Here is a 24,978-nt window from a genome sequence, read left to right as displayed (position 1 = left end):
CAGGACTTCTCAAACAATTCTTGAAAGGTACTCGGACGAATGTTCTGTCACATTTTTGACAGACTTTAGTTAAGCACAAGCGTCATGGATTAGAGCTTTTCAAGATGGATTTGCTTGATGATAGTCTGGCATATCCATCTACTCTGCAAGGATATATTTCAGTGTGGTAAATAATAGTAAAAACTCCAATCAATCTTTAGGTACAAACAATAAAAGAACTTAATGTGCAAAAAGGTGCATGTCTGGGTTTTACTAGTGTATTGGCTTCTCTAAAGGTATTTAAGTTTATCTAATCTGCTTTATATTTTGCATTTTCCATTAGGACTAGGTTATCTGCTTAGTTTAGGCTTAAAAATATTATTTTAGTTTTGTCACAATAAAATCGCTGAAAAAAATTAAGAGGCAACTGCATCATTTTTTTGCCTCTTGTATTTTTAGGGTTGTGGTTGAATAAAAAGGTTATTTTTATGCCACCATGGCTTAGAACAGCCAAGCCTGGAGGCATCGTGTTCTCAGGCTGTCTATCCGTTTGCCATTCTTGTGAACACAAAATCTCAAGAATGCTTTGAGGGATTTTCTTCAAACTTTGCACAAATGTTCGCTCCAGCTCAAGGATGAACTGATTCAATGTTGGAAGCGCAAGGTCAAAGGTCGGAAACCATCCCAGCACTTCTTCTTGATCCACAGATCTACTGGACAGCGACTGAATACTTCATGAAGGCAACAGCTCTGGTCATGCTATTATACTCAACATTTCTTCCAGCGCCCAAATATAATATTTTCATTTGAGTCATTAATTTGAAGAAAATGACAACTTGTTAACAAAACAAATACAGTAAATAAGGAATTTTCAGACCTGGAACAATGAAAATGAAAAAAGCTTAAATCTTAACCCTCTTGCTGTTAGAGAGTAGTTTAAGTTTATTTGCCTTTTCATTGAGTAGATCATGAAGTATAAATTGAAAATAAAGGTGCCTCAGTTTGCCCTTTGCTATAGTAAATGTACTCCATTATGTTTAAAGAGAGAACAATGAAAAGCAGAACCTGCTCAAAAACATAATCCCCGTTCGTGTGAAGGTGACAGGAGGGTTGAAAATGAATAACAAAGCAGAGCGGGTTTGATGGTTGCATGACAGTAAGGCTGCTATCCAGTCTGCTACAGTTTTTTTATATAACACGCAGACATATCCCACAGGCTTCATCACACAGATCACTGGGATGAGAGCCAAGTGCTGAGGTGTAAACTTGCTCGGCTGAGGAGAGGGAGGCAGCTTTAACAACAATTGCTTTTGTAAACACGTTAGACAGAGAGAGAGAGAGAGAGAGAGAGAGAGAGAAAGAGAGAGAGACAGGAAGATGGGCTTACATCCAGCAGCAGGCGTACTACCTCTGTCTTCCCACAGAGGGCCGCCTGATGTAGCGCTGTGCCAGACTCCGACTGTCTGTTGATGTCAATACCAGCCTGAATGAGCAACCTACAACACAAAACAACAGCAACATCCACCTTTGTTTGCATCTTTAACAACAACAGCTAATAAAGTGCTCAAACAGGACATAAAATAGAAGATGCAACAGAAACACTGATAAACATCTATGTAAGTGCATGCTAATGTTCATAGAAAAGCTTCAAAAGCGGATCTGATGTGATCCGACCAGCATCTAAGTCACAAGTATTGACAGACACAATGTGCCCAACCCAAAACCACACAAATAATTTTAATATTTAAAGTCTTTTTGAACACAGACTTAAAACATTCACATTGTTGCTGGAAAAGTAAGTGACTGCACAACGTTCAGGAGGAATTTTGGACCGTTATTCCCCTCAGAACTGCTTCAGCTCACCCATATTCTCAGGCTGTCTGGTGTGAACGGCTCTCTCGAGGTCATTCCACAGTATCTGTATTGGATTCAGGTCTGGGCTCCGACTAACCTGACACGCCAGATGGATGTGTTTCACACATCCATCTGGGAAAGCTTCAATAGCAAATGTTTGAGAAAAGGCAGAGGCTTTGAAAAAAACTCAGAGTACTATTGGATGAACGTTCTGTCTGTCACATCTCTACGGGCCAATCAGAGCGACAAAGCACAGGACGTAGCAGCTATCGAGCTGCGCGTGCGCAGCTACTGAATAACGCGAAACATGGCAACTATAGACATGTAAGTACAAATGTTGTCAAGTTCTGATAAAACTTACGCTTAAGCTCTTCCGCCATAATTGCACCAGCCTCTTGTTGCTGCTTGTTTACGTCACGACTCTGCCGCGCCTGAAAGTACTGCCCCTTGTTGCTGATTGGTCCTGTCACTTTCTAACTGGGCCCAAATGGTTCAGATGGGAGCTTAACAAGATGGATTTGCCAGTGAAAAACAAGGAAATGGGCGTATCCATCTGCTTTGCAAGGTTAGGCTCTGACTGGGCCACTCCAAAAGGTGGCTCTTCTTTTTTTTTTTGAAGCCACGCTGTTGTGGATTTACTTTGATGTTTATGGTCATTGTCCTGCTGCATCACCAAGGTTTTTCTAAGCTTCAGCCACCCTGACATTATCCTTGATAATTTGGGAATTCATTTAGCCCTTTAAAAAACAAAAAGAGGCCCAGTCCCTGAAGCAGCAAAGCAGCCCTAAAATCATGATGACCCCCCCACCATACTTCACTGAGGGCATGATGATCTCATGTTGGTGTGTGGTACCCTTTTTACACCAAACATAGTGCTGCATGTTCTTCCCAAAGAAATCAGCCTTAGTTTCATCAGTCCACAAAACGTGTTCCCAGTAGGGTTGTGGAGAGTCAAGTAGGGATAATATTATCTGTCTGGTATCCGTGTTGACTGTAAATTTTGTCCATATATACTAATAAATTAGTGGAGTTTTAGGGTGAACCAACAGACCTATGTCAGTTGAGGTCTTTTTCTTTATTTATCCTCGTTTGTTAAACTTTGTTTTTTAAGGACTGAAGCTTGTTTCCTTGGTCATCCTCAAACCTTAATGTGTGTCCAAAAGGACTGAAATTTCTTGAGAGAAAAGCATATTTAATTATCTATTGGGTATCGTCTAAAATGAATCTGTAAATATTGGCATCAAGGCAAAAATCCAATATTGTATATCCCTAGTGTCAAGTTGCTCCTTGTCAAACTTCAGGCATGCAGTGATGGTTCTTTGGAGTGCAGCTGCTTCCTCCATGGTGTCCTGTTACATCTTTTGGCTCGTTCCACTGATGCCTTTGAGCCTTTAGCTACAGTCTACAGCTACAGGCTACAGTCTCCTTTAATTGATTGGACTTAAAGTGAGCAAACTCTTGACTCCAGCTGGCTATTTTTGGGGTCATTTGCCTAAGGGTTCACTTCTTTTTTCCAGCAGCACTGTGAATGTTTCATGGCTGTGTTCGATAAAGACTTAAAATATTAAAATTTATTACAATTATTTGAGTGGTTTTAGGTTAAGCACACTGTGTCTGTCTATACTTGTGACTTAGATGCAGATCAGATCACATTTGATGACTAATTAATGCAGAAAACTAAAAAATTTCAAAGCGTTCACACACTCTTTCTCTATATTAGATCATTTTTGATTCTAAATTCAGAATCTCATTTCAGGTTAGATGACAGGGACTGACTGATAGACAGAGCAGCTATGAAAAAAGCAGACTAGATTTAGTTTTTCCTACCGTATTACATCAATGTGTCCATTTTTAGCAGCGAGATGAAGAGGTGATACTCCGTTGGGGTCTGAGGGTTTTGGTTCCAGCATGGCTGCACACATGTTACTGCTGAGCAGGAGCTGGACCACCTTTAAAACAGAAAAAAAACAGCATGTTCATGTTTAAAACACAGAGATTTCTAATCCTTAGCTGAAAGTATGAGAAGGTTTGTGAACACTGCTGGGACAGAGGAGACATAATGACTGATCAGAGACCATCAAAGATTTATGGTGTTTATTGAGACAGGAGGGTAAAGTCAGAAGTTGACGGCCTGACTCCATGCGTATCTCAGAAAGGAAGTGCTGTAATTTGCAGGTATAACTTATTTCCAGTTTTAGAAGATTTTAGATTGAACTTTATTCATAAACAAAGTCTGGCAGTTACACTACACAAATAACCAGATTGCAAACACAACAGTCTGAGCAACACTTCATAAATAAAACTGAGAAGAAGGTCTGAGGTCTACTCAGGGATTAAATTATGTATAGATCTGTTTTAGAAGTAGTGACATGAACGGTGGCTTGCTTTAGCTTCGTTAGCTTTAGCTAAACCTAACATAGCTATGCTAGCTACATAATTAACGTCACAAAAGCCAGTGCAGCTAAGTTAGCTTAAGCAACAAGAGTTTTAGCAAACTTAGCTATGTAGATAACATACCTATGTAGCTTACATAGTTGCTTTGTTAGTTCAGCTTTAGCTATGTTAGCTACATAGCTACATAAAGTATAGTTAAGCTAGTATTTGCAATGTGAGCTAAGCAAACATAGCTAAAGCTAACTTAGCTACACAGATCCCGTCACTTACATAGCTGCTTTGTGAGCTTAGCATTAGCTCCATGTGCTATGTAGCTACATTAGCTACCTAGCTATGTCATCCTCAGTTCAATTCAATTCAAGATGCTTTATCGGCATGGAAATGAAAAGTTTCATTGCCAAAGCAATTCACAATGAAAAAGACAAATTTACACATTCAAATTCACAAATTCAGAGATTAAAATTCAGTAATTCAAAGATTTCATAGATTCACACAATCAAAGATTTCTGTTAGTTGGGAGAAGACTGAATGGTTGCCCCTCAGGCTATGACAGGATCTGATGTATTTACATTTAGCGTCATCTATGCAGACGATTCTTTGTTCTACGTACCTATGTAGACTTTGTATCTGTGTAGACTGTTTTATTTCTAGCTTACGCAGCTAACAGAGCTATGTAAGCTACATTTGCTGCGTTTGAATGTTTTCAGCAAGGACGAGCTTTATTCCTGTAAGCAGACTGTTTACTCTGCTTTTATTTTGTTATCAGATTTACAGGTCAGGTTTTTGACTTTTAACTCTTGGTATGCTAACCCTTACCATAACACTCAACGGAAGTTTAATCCCATATCATTTCAAAAGTTTTAGTGTCACACACAAGGACGATCTTGGTGAGTGGATGCCTGCAATAAGTGATACCTCATCTAGATGCTTGTTAATATTTTGTCCATTCACAGCACAGATGTGTCTATTGTTTATTTTACAGCTTGACTCGATGAGCTTTTGTTCAATCATAAATTACAAACAAATAGCGCTAATGCTGATTTATACCCCACCTTCAATAACCATATGGATAAGGATGGAAATTCTGTCTATTCCTTAGCTCCGGTAATTCCATCCCTATTTCTGCTCCTTCTCTGGTTGCTTATGGATACAGACCAAATTTTGCAATAGCACTGAAAATCATGAGTAGTAGTGTGGCCAACAGCCAGACCAGCAGGGTTTGACATTAACACCCAGCCGGATTTCAGCTGTGGCAGGTAGAGCAGTAACTCCCACTAGCCACTTTGGCAGGCAGAATTAATCACTGCCACACCCTGTGCTTTATTCTAACAGGGTTCAGCTGTTAGTGCTAGTGTTTCTGAACTGATACAGTGGAAGATGCTAATTGCATTGAGGCTGTTTTGCACATATAGGGATACAATGTTCCCAAACATAATACCTTACAGTTCTGGATCTGTGCCCACTTTATACAGATCACAAACTTTGCCAGTCAATCTGTGTTTTCTTTCTGATGGATGAGAAAAAAATAGTGTAAAGTCGGAATTACAGAGTTAATTTACATTTCAAAGGATCGAGTTCAAGTAAATTTTAGAATGTCATAATCTACCTTAATCGTACAAAATGTTATTTCAGGCAATAAAAACGTGGCTGGGGAGAAAAAAAAATAATGTGAAGCCCTGCAAGGCAAAGCAAGGCGAGTTTATTTTAAGGCAATTCAAAGTGCTTCACACAGGACATTAAAATACAATGACAAAAGGAAAAAGAAGCACAATGGAAACATTTAAAACGAAACATGTAAAAGGTGATAAAAACAGCAAATAAGACCCACAAAAGATAAAAACCCAGGTTCCTCTCTGTTTATTTATTTATTTATTTTTCATATGTCAGAAACAACCTTGGTCCGTAGACTGGTTTCTGTCGCAGACAGTTTCATGTTCCTGACCTATCCCAGATGCCAGTAACAACCTTGGTCCGGAGACCAGATTCTGTCCAAGACAGCTTCACTTATCTGGCCAACCCCTTTATATATATGTATGCCAGAAACAACCTTGGTCCGTAGACTGGATTCTGTCCCAGACAGTTTCACGTTTCTGGCCAATACCGGATCCTTATCTGATCTCCAAGCTCTTAACTGTAGTGCTTCACACAGGACATTAAAATACAATGACAAAGGGGAAAAAAACACACTATAGAAAAATTTGCAGACCACCAAAAAATCTGCAGACCAGCAAAAACAACAAAGAAGAGCGATATGGAAAAATGGCAGAACTTTTGTGTAGAAATTATAAACATATGAATGATGTTAGCTCGCCTGGCCATGGACAGACAGCTACAGCAGAACAGCCAGGCAAACTGACAGTCGTTTGGGTGGCAGTGAAGGAGAAGTGGAGGTCTGAATGAGACTGTGGCCTCCACTGGAAGAACATTTTTAAATGTAATATTTGGAAAAACAGACTTATGTGAGAGTCTAGGCAGTGATGGTTGTGCTGTTTACAACATATGGATCTATTTTCATAAATCAAAGGGAGCATAAATGAGCCTTAATTGTACTTCTTTCTCTTATTATCTTACATGCTTATTCTAATCAATATAGAAAATTTCTGAGATATCTGTTTGTCAATTAAAACTGCAATACCACATCTGAATTATGTGGAGGCGCTTGTCAGACTGCAGGTCTCATATTGTGGAACCATCTAGAAAATTCTGATTTATATTAGCTAAATTTGGTCTCTGTGTAAATTTAAATCACTGCGCTCTCCTCTGGCTGCCAACATTTTTGGGATACCTCAGGGTCTAAATTTGTACGCCTCATTGTGCCGGGGTTTTAAATTGGTCACACGTATTTTTCCGTTCTGAAGCAGAATGTGACTTATGTTTTTCTTCGCTATATAACATTTCTCTGCTGAAATGCCTGAATGAAAAACAGGCAAAAGATAACATGAAAATGAAGAAACATCAAATGTGACAGCTTGGGTGCAGCATTTAGGGTGAAAAAACGCGATTACATGAGAAAAAACAGTCGGATTTTCTATATTTGTTGTGTTTTCTCACTTTGAAGTGTTTTTCTAAGTGTTATAAATATGCAAGTAGAGCCAACATGTGGCTTTCTGAAAGAAAAGGAGGTTAAATGAGATTATGTGGAAAAATGTAGGTAGTGTAAAATGTACTCACTGCAACTCGTCCAAATTCACAGGCGAGGTCCAGTGGCGTTTTCCCCGCTGCGTCTGATATACACGGGTTGGACTGGTGTTGTAGCAGCATCTCCGACTGTAAACACATGCATGCACACATGTTTTACTGCCACGTCTAAATTTTCCTCACCGGTAACGACCACAAATCATGCATGCATCATCAGGCGCACCTAACAGGTAAACACACCTCACAACAATACATACACAAACACCCACACTGCACACACACGAGCACAGTTACCCCGTCGTAGTGTCCGTGCTGAGATGAAAGGTGGAGGGGGATCTGTCCTTCATCTGACTGCCCGTTGACGGACGAGCCCGCCTTCAGCAGCATTTTCATCGGCTCAGTCTTCCCCTGCCATGCAGCGTAATGCAGAGGACGCATCCCTACACAACACACAAAGACACACAGGCAAAGATGACAGCACGATAAAACACAAATGTTTAAGTTGCAAAAACAGCACATGCACACAGACAACAGGAGAGCATAGAGACACATGAATGCATGCAAAGACAAGCACGCTCTAATTGCGGCCTGTAAAGGCCATAGATATTTTACTGCTTTTTAAGTGATCTAATATTTTGAAGTTTTTATTTTATGGTTGTGTCCTAACCAGGATCAGAGCACACAGTAGTTCTCTCATCCGTCTTAACAAGTTTGAACACGTCAAATCCAAACAGCCATTCCTGTCTTTTGCTCATCAGTCTATAGCAGTATTTCAAAGTTTTGACAAGCCATTTCATGAAGCAATAACTCTCCTGGATCATCTGGTTTTTCATTGTGCAAAAGAAAACAGGATTCACTCTCCACTTTAGCTAGGTCACACAACTCCAGCAGTCTGTTTTCTCTTCTCTGAAAGAACGCCAGATTTTAACTGTGCGACTAAGGATCTTTGACTTCCAGATAACAAAATCTGACAACATGACATTCTGTTCAATTAGCACATATGGACAAAAGTATTTGGATGCCTGCTTATTGCACCAATAGGGCCTGCAAGGATACTGTATTCAAATGGAGTTGGCCCCCCTTCTGCAGCTCTAACAGCCTCCACTCTTCTCAGAAGGGACAACACTTTGGGTTTCTGTGGAAATCTGTGCCCATTCCCTCTGTAGAGAATTTATGAGGTCAGACACTGAGAAAGCATGGCTCCAAATCTCTGCTCCAGAGCAGAAGGTGCTCAGTGGTTGTGAGGTGATGGCTCTGTGCAGGCCAGTGGTGTTCTCCCACGCCAAACTCGTCATCTTTTTAGTCCTAGCTTTGTGCACTGGAGCTCATTCATGTTGGAATAGAAAGGGTCTTCCTAAAACTGTTGCCACAAAGTTGGAAGCATAGCATTGTCTGAAATGTCTTGGCATGCTGAAGCATTAAGATTGGCCTTCACTGGAGCTAAAGGGCCTGGCTCACACCCTGAAAAACCCCTCCTCCACCAAACTTTTTGCACAATGCAGCCAGGCAGCATGTGCCAAACCCAGACTCGCCCATCTGACTGTCAAACAGAAAAGCGTGATTTGTCATTCCAGAACATGTTTCTACTGCTCCACAGTCCACTGTTATTGTGCTTTACTACTCCGTATGATGCTTGGCATTGGAGTTGGTGATGTGAGGCTTTCATGCAGCTGTTTGGGCATGGAAGCTCCTGTTGCACAGTTTTTGTGCCATTGGAAGTTCAAAACTCTTCAGCTATGGAATCAGCAGAGCGGTGACTCTGGGCATCATGCTATATTTAAAAAAAAAGTAAAGTTTACATCCCTAGTTTAGATATTTTTGGATGAACCAACAATCCTGATCATTTTTGATTTTTTTCTCCTATTTTCTGGCAATCTACACACCAACAGACTAATCAAGTGAGAAAACCGTGCCTCATCATCTAACGATGACAACATTGATATTTCACAGCCCTGATGTGAAAGTTTTTTTCCCAAACAGTTCAGTTTTACTGTCGCAGCAGATTTTTTTCTTGCACGGACTCTCAGTATCCCTCCTGGAAATGCAGTCTTATTGTGGTTGGCATGTTTTTGACCTTTTTAACCGGAGGAGTATTGTTTGTGCGAGCACTGAACTCCTGGGACATTGGAGACAAACTGCTTCAGACAAAGGGCAAGAAATCCCCTTTAAGTGGCCTAACAAGTCCTCAGAGAACCCCGCAGGAAACCATATGATACAGCCAACACATGGAGCTGTGTGGGAAACGACAGGTGAGGCCAAGTTCATGTGAGTCCAGCGTGGAGTAAGCGCCTCTAACTGGAAGACATTAGACACCACTTTGGAGGAGCAATGAGCGAATTTCTCATGGCAGCAGCCCAAGACCCCCCCGACTTGATACCAGCGATGAGCCACATCGTGGAGTTGAATAAAGAGGCCCTGCAGGCCTGGCTGGCATGAGGGAGTCCTGACTCAGAAGAGTGGTGCTGGCAGGATGAAGAGGAGCAGCGGCTGTTGGAGTTATAGGAGCTAAAGCCTCAGTGTATGAAGAGATGTGATGGAAAATGATTTCCAGGCTGTAGACTCACAGAGCCTCCAGAGAAGAGAGAGGACTTCAGAGCGAGCACAGAGAAAGACTGAACTTGTCTGAAGAGTGGCACGATGAAACAGACAAACCAGGAGTCTGTTTTGGAGGGCTGCCCTAGGTGATGTGACCTATTTTCTATCCTGTGGTCAATGGGATACTTCACCAAGTTCTGAAAAGTCCATTGTTGTGATTCATATTCCCTGTGTGACTTTTGTGGGTTGTATTCCATTTGGCAGGCAGCGGTAGACATGAAACACTTTGATAAGAGCACTTTGAAAGATTTAGGGAAATAACGTCAGTCATGAGCAGGTCATACAACCCTCCTACTTTTTCAACATTAAATAGGATAAAAAAAACATTCAGACAGAAATCTGATTACTATTACAGAAAGGGGTTTTCTGATTCTGGAAATCCCCTCAACTACATTCACATGAGTCTCCTGGCAGACTCTCTGAGAACAAAGTTGTTTGCCTTCTTTTCTGTTAACGATTTTTTTGGACAGGAGATTCTGTCCAGACGTCCCTTCCAGCAGCAGGATGTCTGAGGTTGTGACCTCAAGTTGGCATCTCTCCCCACGCCAATGTGGAAGGGTTTGACATTTTCCGTCATGGATCATAAATTCCCAGTAAGAGGAAACAGGTTATCTTAGTGATTACTCATCACGCGGAAACACTGAAAAACAAGCTGAGAACACAACATCTACCTGTGAAAACTGATATGGCTAAGTCAGGAAAAAAAGAAAAAGAGACATTATTGCTCATTTGGAATTGTGTTTCCTGATGAACTAAATCCAAAAGTCACTTCTGATCTCCAGTAGGGTAACCTTGCAAAGCAGATGGACTGGCCAGATTCCATGTCTGTCATCCAGCTGATCAATCTTGCAAAGCTTTAAATGTGTGCGACTTTCATTGCTTTTGCAGCCAACCTTGAATAAACACTTGAGTTTTGCATTCGTTTGCATTTCTGCATTGCCTTCATTTCAGCCTCTGAGGTTGCAGCTTGGCTTCTTCATTCTGGCAGTCCATTTGTTCCTCCTAAAACCAGGCGTACTCTGGGAGATTTCCAGATGATTTAGACACAAATTTTCAGTTGCACAGCTCACTTCAAACAGGCCAACTTTCAGTCTCTTTGTGCAGCATTTTTCATGTAGGGGACAGGCAGACAGGATGGCCAACCCCGGCCTGACCTGTTGATGTTTTGGTTGTACTACAGCTTCTTAAATCGCCCAACAACAGCAGGCATGCCTGTATCATAAAAAACATGCATGAGCGGGTAAAATATTCATACTTTATATAAAACATTGTGCAATCTAAGTTTGATGGCTTTAAAGCTATGGTTTGGGTTAATCTAAGACTGTCAACATCAGGGTGTCAAACTCAAGGCCAGGGGACCAAATCCAGGTACAGTCATACCCGGCCCGCAAGGTCAGATCATATTTTTATTATTATAACTGGTCCACCGGTACGAGGTCTGCAGATGTCTTCCAGTATAAAACTGAAAACTACTTGGAGGATTTAAAATATCCTTGTTAAGTTAAAAAAAATATAAAAATTACACAGTGAAAAAAATTTAGGGATGTGGGAAAAGACATTAATTTGTGTTGTCATTTCATATATTCAACTTTGCGTCACACAAATACAACTTAAACTTTTGATTTTAACTTTTAATTTTATATTTTGACTTACATATTGACCTTTAAAACTCATGATTTTGAATTTTTCTCATATTTTGACCTTTAAGATTTGCAATTTAAAATTTTATCCAATATTTAGAACTTTAAGATTTGCAATTGTAAATTTAAACCCATTATTTGACCTTTTAAACTCATGATTTTGAATTTTTCTCATATTTTGACATTTAAAACTTGTGATTTTGAATTTTTCTCCTATTTTGACCTTTAAAATTCACAATTTTGAATTTATCTCATATTTTCATCCAAAACTTCATTATTTTGATTTTTTTTTTTTTTTACCATATTTAGACTTTTAAGATTGGCAGTTTTAAATTTAAACCCAGATTTTGACCTTTTAAACTTGTGATTTTGACTTTCATTTCATATTTTGACCTTTTAGATTCACAATTTTAAATTTAAGTCATATATTGGCCTTTAAAATCCCTGATTCTGAATTTTATCTCATGTTTTGACCTTTAAACTCATAATTTTGACTTTCTATTTCATGTATTTGCCTTCTAAAAACATTATTTTGACTCTTGATTTTGTGTTTTGACCTTTTGAACTTATACCTTTAACTTTTGACCTCAGATTTTGAGGCTTTAAACTTATAACCATGCCTTTTTAAATCTCAAAAATCATTTGTCCTCGGTGCAAAGTTTTTTCCCATAATCCATTACTGGTGAGAATGAGGTTAACAGTTTATGGTTAAATGATGACCCTGTTAGGCTCTCAGGTTAGACATAAATTCAGAATCTGGCCCCTGCTGGGATTGAGTTTGACACCCCTGGTCAAGATGAATCACATTTAACTTAGATCCACAATTAGTGTTGTAAATCATTACGGTTTATGCCACTTCCTGCCTTTGGTTCATAAGTTGCTCCACTTTGCTTTCACACCTTAAATGAACTACACCAGGGTTTGTGTGGAAGCAACCAAGATCCCCGTTTTTAAGTGGACCAGAGTCCACTTGTTTAGTCCACACCAGAGGTTGAATGAGCTTTCACACCACTCCAAACAAACTGGACAGTCCAGTGAAATGGACCAGGATTCATTTAAAGCAGACCAAACAGCTCAGGTGTGAAAGCGACCTTAACCCACCGAGGTCTAAGCAATCACCGGTGTGTTTTCGCTGTTCAAACACTTCAATGAATGGGAGAATCTCATCTTTCACTTCCGCCCTCTTCCACCTCATGTGATTCACAGCCGGAGTTACAGGACCAGTAAGACAGCACACGTCGTCACCTCTCACTGTGCGTCATTGGTTGAAACCTTTGTCAGTCAACCTTTCCCAACCAGTTGACACTGTGGAATCCCTAAGGCCCTCCCTATCATAGGAGGTGAGGAGAAGTAGACCTGTTGCTCTGCGATGATGGTGAAGCGCTGTAATGTTGTAGACATTTTGGTGAAAACAGGATGACTGACAACATTTATGCTCAAAAAATTTTCATTTTAGACATGTTTTCTGCACCTACCAACTATTTTATTCATATATTCCACCCCTTTTGTGAAGCCAAGACTTTGGTCAACCAAAGCACCAAAACATTTCATCCACATGAGTGAAGGTGTGTTTTCACAGGGGAGTCGAAAAATTTCAAAGATTGGATTTCAAAATTCAGCATTTGTGCTAAAATAACTCATTAAATCCATAAAGCTGAGACTGTCCTGAAAATGTTGATATAAACACTTGGATATTGTGTTATTAGCGAGTACCTTAAAAGTGGGAATTTAAAAAATATAAAATCAAGGAAACACCCTTAGACCATAGAGGGTTTTCCATGAAATGTTGAATATCCTCTCTAAACAATAATTTACCTTTTTGGGCTCTGAAAACTGGAGCTTGAATCTTGAGGAAAACTAGTAGCAACACTTAAACTGTAAAGCAGCGTGAGTTACACAGAGCAGTAAAGTTGCTGTCTTGAAAACAGAATAAAGGAGAAGAAAGATGCAAACTAAAGCAGCATTTCTCCCATTAAAAGCTACACTTGAGTTCAAGCTTTAAAACTCCCAGTCCTCATAATGAGAGCAGGAGTAGAAGTTTAAGGTTTCACTTTCACAGAGAAAAATAAGTTAAGGAAAGTGTGACCACCTGGTGGGGGAACCTGCCAGTTGTAAACCTCCATACGGAGCCACACTGGGCATGACTGACTGAGAACGGAGAGGAAGTTCAGCCTGCATCCTGCAGGGATTATATCTCCCATCTGCCCTGAGATTCCCTCCTCTTCTTCGTCTCCTTCTTCTTCTAGGATCTGGCGGTGTGAGCTGGAGATATTTGCTGCTCTGCTTCCTCTTGGCTCTAAGTCCTGCAGCCATAAAGCACTCATCTTCTTCCATTGTCTATTGTTTGCTGTGCACACAAATCTGTCACTTCCCATAAACACAGAATACTACACTGATTTCTTTCTTTCTTTTTTTATTGCATTTCCAACACGCTCACCTTTTGTTACATAAGACGATGTTATTGGTCACGCAGGGAAAGCCAGGACTTTGTGTTTGCTCTCCTGTTGTGATTGTTTTGTTTGTTGCCTGAGCTTTGTGTGCTTTGTTTTCATTTTTATGACAATGTAAGGACACTTGTATTTTGTGCACATGTGTGTGTATTTTTACCTTTGTGGTCTTTAATATCCACTGCTGCCTGGGCCTCCAGCAGCAGAGAGATGAGCTCCTTGTTCCCGCTCAGAGCAGCATGATGCAGCGGCGACAACCTTCACACAGACACAGATTATGTATAAAAATACACATATTCATAGACCGGGTGTAAAACCAGAGCATAACTTTGCTGAAATAATCTCCAGCGTAGTGCAGCTCCTCCCCTTAGCTCTGTGTGAGCGACGGGAGGGGGCAAATGACCTACTTCCATTAATAAGCAATCTCTCTACCCCGGAGCAGAGCGTGAACACAGCACGTCTGTGAGTGTGTGTGTGTCTAATGGATCCCTGGTGAATATAAGGGCCGGGCCCTGGAGTCAAATCAACGAATCATCAGTCATTACACAAGGAGCTGAGTCCAATTATCTGATTCCAATCAACATAATAAAAAGATCTTTGTTATCTGATGGAGCCAAAGGAAACACAATCGCAAACCAAGCATGTGCACATGTAAAAAGCGCAACCAATCATGGGTCTAAATATAGCCAAAATCCATAGATGTTCATTCAGAGATATGGGAACATTTAGGGGACAATTAAGAGCTGAGAAATGCTGGCATCCCTTTGAGGTAATTACAGTCGTCATATTTAGATAGTGAGGGTTTCAGAGATAGACTTAAGCTGATACAATGATGTGGTTTGTGGTATATTGATCTCTAAAGGAGATTAAGTCCTACTCACTTGCTGCTGTCAGCTGGATGATTAAAGCGTTCATCCACCACAGAATAAAGTCCAAAATACTGGTAGAAGTTTTGGTTTGTCCTCCGGTGTCACTACTCCTAACAAAAAGGCCATTTAAGGACAGAAACGTCTACTCAGAAAATGCCCTTGTACATAAGGTGTGACCTGACTATTAGCTCATCATGCCCCAGAGTGTTAAAACTAAAGAGATACTGTCACGTTATTTTTACTTAAAGAAATCAGCTGTTTTCAATTAGTGGTGCAAATTTAATTTAACCACTATAGTGATGTCTTGCTGTGGAATTACATAATCACGCAAAATATTGCAATTATTTTTGTATTATGTAGTAGTTGAAAGGTTTACAAAATGCCTCTAAGTTTATATAAACAATGTAAATAATGACCTATATCTGCTGTAAATATCGGCTGATAAAAGTTGTAAATGTATGCATATATCTGCTGAAAAATATCAGCCCTTTTCTGCTGTAAATATCACCCTTTATAAGCTATAATTATTGGCCTATATCTGCTGAATATTGGTCTACATCTGCTGTATATATTGTTCTATATCTGCTGTAAATGTTGGCCTATAACTACTGTAAATGGGGCCTTTATCTAACCTTGCAAAGCAGATGGATCCCAAACACTGTGTATGAGTGGTTTACCAGATGTATGTGTGAAACAAATCCAGGCTAGCCCTTTTCTGCTACTAATATGGGCTTACACAGCAGTAAATATCGGCCTATACCAGCTGTATATATCTGCTTATATCTGCTGTAAATATTGGCCTATATCTACTGTAAATATTGGCATTACTCAGCTTTAATTTCGTTAGATCTGCTAAAAATATTGGCCTACATCTTCTGTATATATCAGCCTATGTCAGCTGTAAACATCTGCTTATATCTGCTTTAAATATTGGCCTTTATCAGCTGTAAATATGTGCCTTAATCAGCTGTTAACATCGACTTTTATCTGCTGTAATTATTGCCCTACATCTGCCACATCCAGTGTGTCCCTAGATGTAACCTTCCTACAAGTGGTACACGTTTGAGAATGAGGAGAATTTTTAAAGACTGCTTGACATCAGCAGTTGTTTCTCATTGTTCTCTGCATTAGATTTTATCCCAAATATTGTGTCATAACTGCACACAATGTAAGAGATTATTAACAACAAAATAAGCTTGATTACACTGATTCCTATATCCCATATTAAAAAGGCAAGGAACAGGGAAAAAGGGGGATGACAAGACACCAGGGGTGTCAGACAGGAATATTTTCTTGATTTTCTTTCACTTTCCTCTCTCGGCAGAGCTCATTAGCTTGTTATATAAAGTGCAGATAGTTGTGCATTAATAATATCTCTATCCATGTTTGAAATGTAATACTCTGACTGCTGTCAACGTGGAGGCAAATCTATTCAACTCAAAGCTGTCAGGCTTGTCAATACAAAGCGCCAACTTTGTTTAGTCCACATAGAAGCAGTTGATGTTACAGTATTTACAAAGGGAGCCTGAAATTCACAGATCAGACCGTTTACTTTGAACTGATGCTGTGGACAGTGAGTGAGTGTAATGCAACGCGATTCCTGCTGCTCGCACGCTGTAAGGACACGGTGTAAGTGGCCTGAGCCTGATCATGAGTCTGAATAACAACAAAGGAATCTTAAACTCATAAATCTCTCAAATCTTACCTGTAAGCAGATTTTAGTCTCCAGCTTTCATTTCTCCTGAGCAGAGATTATTTATTGTGCCAAAGTCACTTTATGTTATAGTTGACAATTTCAACTCTCTCTGCTGTTTTGTCGTTTATCCCCTAATCCTGATGTTCAGTCATACAACATTTTTCTGCTGTTTGTTGATAAACTGATGAAAGGCCAGTAGTCTGTTCAGATACATGATGCAGAACAGGCAGCACATAAAAACAGCATTAAGAAAACTACTTTTAAGGTATTCTAGTTGTTACGCCAGTTCACCCCGTGTACAGAGGCGGTTATTCTCGGAGCAGACGGCCCAGGTTTAAATCTGCAGGTCGTTCTCCACTCGCTCTCTCTCTCTCCCCCTGATTTTAGTCTCTGTCCACTGTTCTGTCTCTGACAGAGGCATAAAAGCCTGAAAATTAATCTTTAAAAATGGAGGGAAAAGGAAAATGCTTTTCACTAATTAGTCTCATGAAGGCAAAACGTCATTTCTGTGACAGATATTCCACATAACAGGCTGACATTCCACTGTACCTCACCATAGTAGAAAAAAAGCAAAAAAAAAACCACTAGAAATGAACATAAGATATTTAGAGTGTGCTATGTCACTTTAGAAGTTTTATAAAATTGTTGATTGTGAACTAATTGAACAGTTAAAGGGAAACATGATTATCTGAGGCATATTATCAGGAATGATTTGAGTGATGAGGATGATGTGCAGTGCAAGTGCTGCAAAACTGTACAGAGAACGCTAAAAAGAGCTTTTAAGGGCTTCTTGTTTTACACTTCATACTGCAGAAAAGCAAATATAATAAAGCTATAATTCTATGAACATATAAAACTTCTCAAATTACCAAGCAGTGAGAGTGTGAGTCAGATGTTTGTTCTTTTTCATGCTGATATCGACTAATGGATCCGACATAAAGTTAAAACCCCAATTCCAAAAAAGACGGGACGCTCTGTAAAATGTGAATAAAAGCAGAGCAAATACTTCTTTACCTATATTCAGTTTAATACAGCTCAAAGACATGATATTAACATTCAAACTGATAAACTTTGTATATACGCTGCAGGCACACAACATTAACATGATGTAAATTTATGTGCTCAGTGTCTGCTGTGCTAAATCATACATTAGAAACTGTACCTGCTTTTACTCTTCTTCACCTCGCTGAACTTTTTCCCCTTCAACTTTAACTTGGCTGCAGCAGGCCTCCACATCTATCAAAGATTGCATACTGCCAACAAGAGTATTCACTTCATCCCTAATTGACATGCACAATCAATATATTGAGCATATAGCATTAGTTCAGGCAGGCCACAGTGTCAAGCGCTGCCATTTCTTTGAGATCAGCTGATCTCACACAAGCCCTCATCAGCTGACTGCCAGTTAATTCACACTTAGCTTTCTACTGGCTAAATGCGCTCATGCCGCCATATTTAAGCTGCTCCGGCATGCCTTCTCTTTGCTTCTTTAGCAAACTGCTTTTGCAACCCTCCTCCACCCCAGCTCCTCCATTATGCTACATACAACTTAATCAATTCCACTCTGTTGTCACTGATGCCTGCTCTGTTCTGAGCAGGAAAGTGTGCTGTTCCTGCCTGATGCTTTCTACTAAGGCTCATGGAGGGGCAGGGGGACCCCAGAGCAGTCAAATATAAATGACAGCAATAAATGCATGATAGCAGCTGCTAATAGAATTTAAAAAAAAAATAGCTGAAAACTACGTATGTCTGTTTCTTGACTAAGTGGTCTTGAATGATCACTTATCCTGGATGAGAGTCATTCTCTTGGCATTATAATATCGTTGCAATTTCCACAGAAAAGTGAAGTTATTTTTGGTGTAAAACTTGGAAAAATACTGAGGTCCTGACCTCAGTGACTTCAATGGTTGGTACAGCCATGTGTACACATTCTGAATTTGATGCCTGCAAGATATTCCATACAGATAGTCCAACAGATTTTGAACGACGCTCCTCAATGTGCAACTGCTAGGAATCTAGAGATTACATAATATCATCAAAAGATTCCGAGAATATGGAGAAATCTCTGCATGTAAGATGCAAGACCAAAAACAAAACTTGAATTCCTGTGACCCAAGTTCCCTCAGGCTGCACTGTATAATAATAATACTTTTTAAAAAGCCTCATTTTGTGATTAAAACTGACAATGGCTTCCTGGGGAAACTTAGGAAAGCCACTGTCAATTAAAACAGATCATCACTGCATCTACAAATATAGGTAAAGACTACCATTCAAAGAGAAAGCTATAAATCACAGCATCCAGAAAGGCTGCATGACCTGAGCTCAACTCAGATGGACTGACCTGTAGTGGGAAAGTGTGCTGTGGTCTGATGAGTCCACATTTCAAAATGTTTTCAAAAATAATGGATGTTGAGTCCTCCGGGCTAAAGAAGAAAAGGACCATCCAGATTGTTCTCAACGTGCACAAGCGCCAGCATCTGTGATGGTATGGCGATGTTTTAGTGCCCAGGCATGGGCACTAACTTACACATCTGCAAAGGCACCGTTAATACTGAGAGGTACATATGAGTGACATCCCTGCTTATTTCAGCAAGACAGCACCAAAACACATCCTGCACAAGTTACAAAAGCATGGCGACAGTTAGATAATGGAGGTAGCCTGTGGGTGGCCTGCATGCAGTTAAGACTTGTGTCCTATTGAAAATGTATGGCTCATTATGAGGTGCAAAATTCAGCAAGTGAAACCCTGCACTGTCTAGAAACTTAAGATTGAAGATACATTGAGCAACCACTTTCAATCCTTCAACATTTAGGGTCTTTAGTCCGCAGACGCTTACAGAGAGAGACTGTCCTGACCCAACTTTTATGAAACATGTTGTGCATCACATTCAGAATGCATCCATATTAAAAAAAACAACCAATTATATCAGTCTGAACATTAAATACCTTGTCTTTGTATTAAATTCAGTAGGATACAGGTTGAAAGTAATTTTTAAAAATCACTGCATTCTGTTTTCTGTACATTTGACACAATTAAATAACACTTTAATAAAATAAAAATAAACTAAAAAATAAATAAGGAAACACCAAACTTTGAGTTGTAATAATAGATTATTGATAAGTAACATAACAAAGAGTACAGTTTAGAGCATCTGGGTTTGTTTAGTATATTGAGATAAAAACTGTTATGAATTGGTGCTCCAATAATAAGAATTGTTTTTCATTTGAAATCATATTACTGCCAACCTGATGAGTGTAGAAACAATATTTCGGCCTGTTTATATTCCCAAGTCATCAATTATCAATGTTTTGTTATGTTTGGTGTGTACATGCTAGCTTTTAGTGTCTGCATGAGACTGGGCTCTGAATTAAATCCAGTGTAAACCCATCAGCAGTGACATCAAACCTCCAGTGCAGCAGCTCTTAGTGACATATTGGAAATCCAGATAATTCTGCCTGCGGGCGAAGGATGGGTCAAACAACACAGCACTCTCACTCACAAGACCAGGACTCATGTGAGACCAAAGGTCAGCATGGAGTTTGTTTAACTTAACACACACTGTGATGTTTTTTTTTTTCCTTAACTATTTCCTGTTAAGGAGCTTTAGGCATAAAGAAAGCAGATGCTACATGATAAAACAGCAGAACATAAAGACTTGAGAATGAAAAGATGTTAAACATTCGCTCTCCTTCAGCTGTCTTCCCCATCTCCTAAAGGAATAACTCCAATTAAGGTGAGTACACCGATGTTTTAGAGCTTTTCAAGCTGCTGCTGCAGCTGAAGATGACGAAATGATGCCTTGCTGACCAAACAAGATCATAAAGCTATTTTAAGCAAAAAGATTCTCTCTTGATCCATCTATATAACCACGCTTTTGCATTAGCTCATTGATCTCCCATCAATGTGTTATCCATTGCACTGAAATATGGATTATAAGCACAGTTTGCCTCGCCCTAGGCAGCTCTAACCAAGCTATACACCAGTGCCCTAAATATTATCTTCATTGGTTTAATTAAAAATCTTTATGGGAGCAAATACAAGGCCTTTTTGATTCAGGATTACAACCTGTAATGGATTTTTTTTTTATATTTCTAATATTTCTGTGTCTCCACAGATATTCAGAGGATGCTTAAGTTACTCGAAGGCCCCAGGTCAAGCTGTAAGGTCAGGAGTGGGAACTCTAGGAGTCTCTCCTCTCTTCCTGGGCTAATAGTCCAAACTCACGAGCCTGACTTAGATAAGAGGCTGTCGTTGTCTTCTTCTTACATGCAATATAATGCATAGCACTGCTACATTTGTTTTTGCCTTGTTTAGTTTTAGCACGTCTAGTATATGCGTCCCCCAGGGATCTTGGTGTAAACATGCATCGCCTATGCAATATAAAAAACGCTAGAAGTCAGTGTAAGCAAGAGTCTCAAGAGTGTTAACTGATACCTTTAGGTGATTTGGCAAACTTGAGCAAACAGCTTACTCATCCAGATAGAAATATATTCAAACACAGGAAAAGAAAGCCTAAAAAGCTTTTAAAATAAAATATGGGTATGTGTTGCAGTAGCAAAAGTAACATGAGATTAAAAAATAACATGATTCCTCACCCGTCTGCATCCTGGATGTTGACATTCACCCGTTTTGCTGCTCCGAGGAGCTCTGAAACGAGAAGTGGAGAAACATCCTCATTAAAATTAAGAGTCCACGTTTAAATCTCTTCAGTATGCAGTGATTAATCTACTATGTCCTTGAACAGTTTCATAAATTTTATTCCCCGAGGATCAGCAGCTACACTTCTATACCTGAGAGTACTCTGGAAAAAGTAGCAGCTATAACGCCAACAACAAAAACAACATCAACAGAGGTCAAGGAGAAGTGAAAATAAAAAGACAACAAAGAAGAGTCTGTCAGGGAAATTTATCAGTAACCCTCAAAGTCCCATATAAAAAATAGTTCAATGCAAAGAGTCTGATTTGCATTTAACATCTGTTTTTCATAGCTGTAATATGGACTCGTCCCACTTCTGTAATAAAGAGCATTAAAGCAGTAAGTCTGATACCTGGAAGAAGAATTAGGGGATAACATCTAGGATGTAGGGAAGTCCTATGCAGACATGTAGCCATTAACTGTATTTCACTCTGTTTTACTGGACAAGGAGTAAATTACATTTATTTTCCTCAGACCCTGACTTAGTGACTCAAAGAAAGCTCTGATTTCTTGAGATATGAAAAAAACAACAACCAACATTTGATTTATAACTGCAAAACAGGGTGAAATAAAATGTCTGCATGCACGTCCTCCCAAAGTTAAGGCTGAATGATTTGGGAAAATAATCAAATTGTGAACCCCACCCAAAAAGAGTCGAGGCTCCTGAGAAGCCCAGTGAATGGTTCTCTGCATCAGATTATCTGTGCTGGTGCTAGCCTTTTGGCTAATGTGTCTTTTTAGCTTGGCTCAGAGTAGATTTTGGAGCTGGATGAGAGAAAATGTGCTACCAAGCTTTTGTTGTGGTCACATGAGTGAGCCAGCTCCATCCTTTTCTTCTCATTTCTTTTGTTAGAGTTGTTTGAAGGCCCTGGCATGGCAATACACAGCCCTAAATTACTGGGCTAAGAGTGAAATTCAACACAACGGCCCACTATATTAAGTTTGCAGAAACAGGCGCATACCATTTTTAGAAAAGGGGGGTCACATTGTGGAACAGGCCACATTTTACTCAACAATTTAAAAAATGCACTTTTATTCCTCCAATTTATGGCGAATATTTATGTTAAAAATAAAAGTTGGATGGATCATGTTTTTGTAAACCTCCATGTTTACCAATGCAATCCATAGGTAACTCAGTTTTGCCATCCAATATCATCAGATTCAAAAGCACATATTATGCACCGGACAGGTAAATCTGTGCTGTGCTGTAAAGATGCTGTCAGGCGAGTTAAATTTTTTGGCATTTTTTCAAAGCAGAGAATAGTTAAACCTTTTGGGAAATATGATAAATCACTGTCCTTTTCTGCTTTGCAAAGACAGTGACACCACTGTCATGTCTGTACAGTTATTCTTTGTATGAGTGTTTTTATGCATCTGTTCTTGACTTTGTGTGAATGTGAGCATCAGTGTGTCTGTATTAACCTTGACTTTGACAGAACTGTCACAAAGATAAAGACTCCAAACAGCAGGAAAGATGAGCACACAAAATGCTCACAAAATCGGACACATACACACTCGGAAAAAAAATCTGCTTGTTTGTCCCTCTGCATCTACGTTTTTTTTTTTTTTTTTTTGGTCAAACCCTCTTAATCCACAGGCCATAATCTGTAGCTGTTCTGTAATCTGGGGAAAAGCTTCTCCCTCTCTCTGCAGCTCTATCTGCACTTCATCCCTTCATCCTGCTCTCACACTCTAATTTTCCCTGTAATTTGCTAAAGAGCGGCGTGCTGATTGGTAGCTCTGCTGCTTGTGTTTACACTCTGCAGCTGACATCATTCTCCTTTTGCATGTGTGTGCTTGTTTGCACATCTCACCACCATCCTGAACCATCTATCTTGGATTAAAAAGCAAGAACCAGCCTCCTCCTCCTACACCCTCCCCCCCTCTTCTCTCCGGCAGATGAATCAATGAGTGCAGATATCTGTGTCACCGTCAGAAATCCACATGACACCGGGCAAAATCTTCAGACCAGGGCTGCCACGATACCACAATGTTAAACTTTGAAATGAAAACCAGTAACAACTGTATGACATTATTCTGAATGTTATGCTTCCAACATTGTGGCAACAGTTGAGGGAAGGCCCTTTTTAAATTCCACAATGCACACAAGCAAGGACTATAAAAACATGGTTTGATGAGGCCTTCAGAAAGCCTTTCGAGTAGAGTGGAGGCCGTTATAGCTGCAAGGGGGGGGGGGGGGACTCCATATTGAGTACATGCATTTGAATAAAATATCATAACGATACCTGTCGGTGTAATGATCAGGTGCCCAAATACTTTTGTCCATATGAATCATGAAGTTTGCTGTGACATTGTCACATAGCTGTTAGTAAATAGCTGATGAAGTGGTTACTTGTGCATGACTCATGTATGTCGGTAGAAGACCACAGACTAGCTTACTCAACGACGTTGTAAAGGAGCCTGAGCAGAGCACTTTAAAACACATCCACATATTGCCTTTAAAGTGTATCATCAGTAATGTCTTTGACTCTCTCTGCTTTCAGGTTCAGGGGCTTTTTACAAACAGCACTGAGAAGTTGAGGAAAGGGATATATATGTATAGTCAGGATAAGTTGTAGCTCTGCCGCTCTTGCTATTGAAGCTAAATTTTCTTCTTTGTGTCATTTAGGCCCCGTCCCCATGGAGACGAATTCAGGAGTATGTGCAAAAGCTTTTTGTCGTATCGGCGTTTCATCCACACGGAAGTGGCGTTTTGGGCGACTATAAACAATAGTATGCACAAATCTGTAAACGACTACCATTTAAAGCCCATTTATGCTCAACGTTAAATACGAATCCGGATACAGACGGAGCCTTCAGCCTTTTGTCTTTTATGCAGGAGGTACATTATCAGTACCTCCTCCACAGTCGCCATGTTTGTTTTTGAGTTTGTTGTTGTCATAAACTTTTGACCCCCCCACCACCTAGACTGGCGTGCAAATACTGCATTTCCAGTTGCCTTTTTCTCCATCCTGATTCAATTAAAAGCATATTTATGACAAAATAAGGATTATTTCACGTTAAAAGGACCTTGCTAGCCTCTTAGCTCCTCAAGCCTCCTGTTTCCCTTCTTGTGGCAAGACGACACTAGTTGAAAGTTTGCAAGACTTCATAATTTGTGATATTTATCACCTCCACACCAGATAAATCTATTTGTAAAGTAAAGAAATGATACTTAATATATGTTGAAATTTTCTGATGATAATTGCAGGATACAGGCCAGTTTAGAGCTCCCTTCCCATTCATTACTAATGGCTGACTCCCACTTCCGGACCCCCAGTGGTGCGTCATCAGAGTCACATGACAGCAAAAAAGCCAAACAATCAGCTCCTAGAAGAGATGAATTTACAACAAGTAAGGCTGGATGGGCATCAGCTGAGGAAATACTGGTAAAACCAGAGTTTAATGTGCTTAACCATGACAACTGTTGTGTGACACTGCTCGTCCAGATGAAAGTTGCTTAAGAATAAAGAATGGTTCAGTTTTGCACTTAGAGCACTTGGTATAGTTGTACACAGCTTCAATCATGGCCTTTAGGTAGCATTTCTCCTTCAGAAATCCCCCCCTTTCCCCCTAAGGAGTGTTCTCCACTGCTGCGTGACATCATCTGCAAAGGACCAATACAAAGACTGTTGTATGTAAACACACTGAAAATCACCTCCACATTAAC

At 39.8% G+C, this 24,978-nt stretch overlaps 1 protein-coding gene across 3 annotated transcripts in view; it reads right to left on the bottom strand.

The window, feature by feature from the left end:
- Positions 1-24,978, bottom strand: part of si:dkeyp-9d4.3 (caskin-1) — an 84,580-nt gene that overhangs the window by 41,672 nt on the left and 17,930 nt on the right. For all 3 annotated transcript variants that reach the window (XM_041786345.1, XM_041786346.1, XM_041786347.1), the window contains exons 2-7: positions 21,209-21,260; positions 14,208-14,305; positions 7,660-7,805; positions 7,399-7,494; positions 3,661-3,782; positions 1,367-1,475 (exon numbers count right to left, since the gene is read on the bottom strand). In XM_041786345.1, the coding sequence (XP_041642279.1) occupies positions 1,367-1,475; positions 3,661-3,782; positions 7,399-7,494; positions 7,660-7,805; positions 14,208-14,305; positions 21,209-21,260 (623 nt within the window). The remainder of the gene's footprint in view (positions 1-1,366; positions 1,476-3,660; positions 3,783-7,398; positions 7,495-7,659; positions 7,806-14,207; positions 14,306-21,208; positions 21,261-24,978) is intronic.

This window comes from Cheilinus undulatus, linkage group 4 (assembly GCF_018320785.1).
Source record: "Cheilinus undulatus linkage group 4, ASM1832078v1, whole genome shotgun sequence".
NCBI lineage: Eukaryota > Metazoa > Chordata > Actinopteri > Labriformes > Labridae > Cheilinus > Cheilinus undulatus.
Note: the sequence above shows the minus strand (reverse complement) of the source record. Positions and strands in the feature narration are given on the sequence as shown.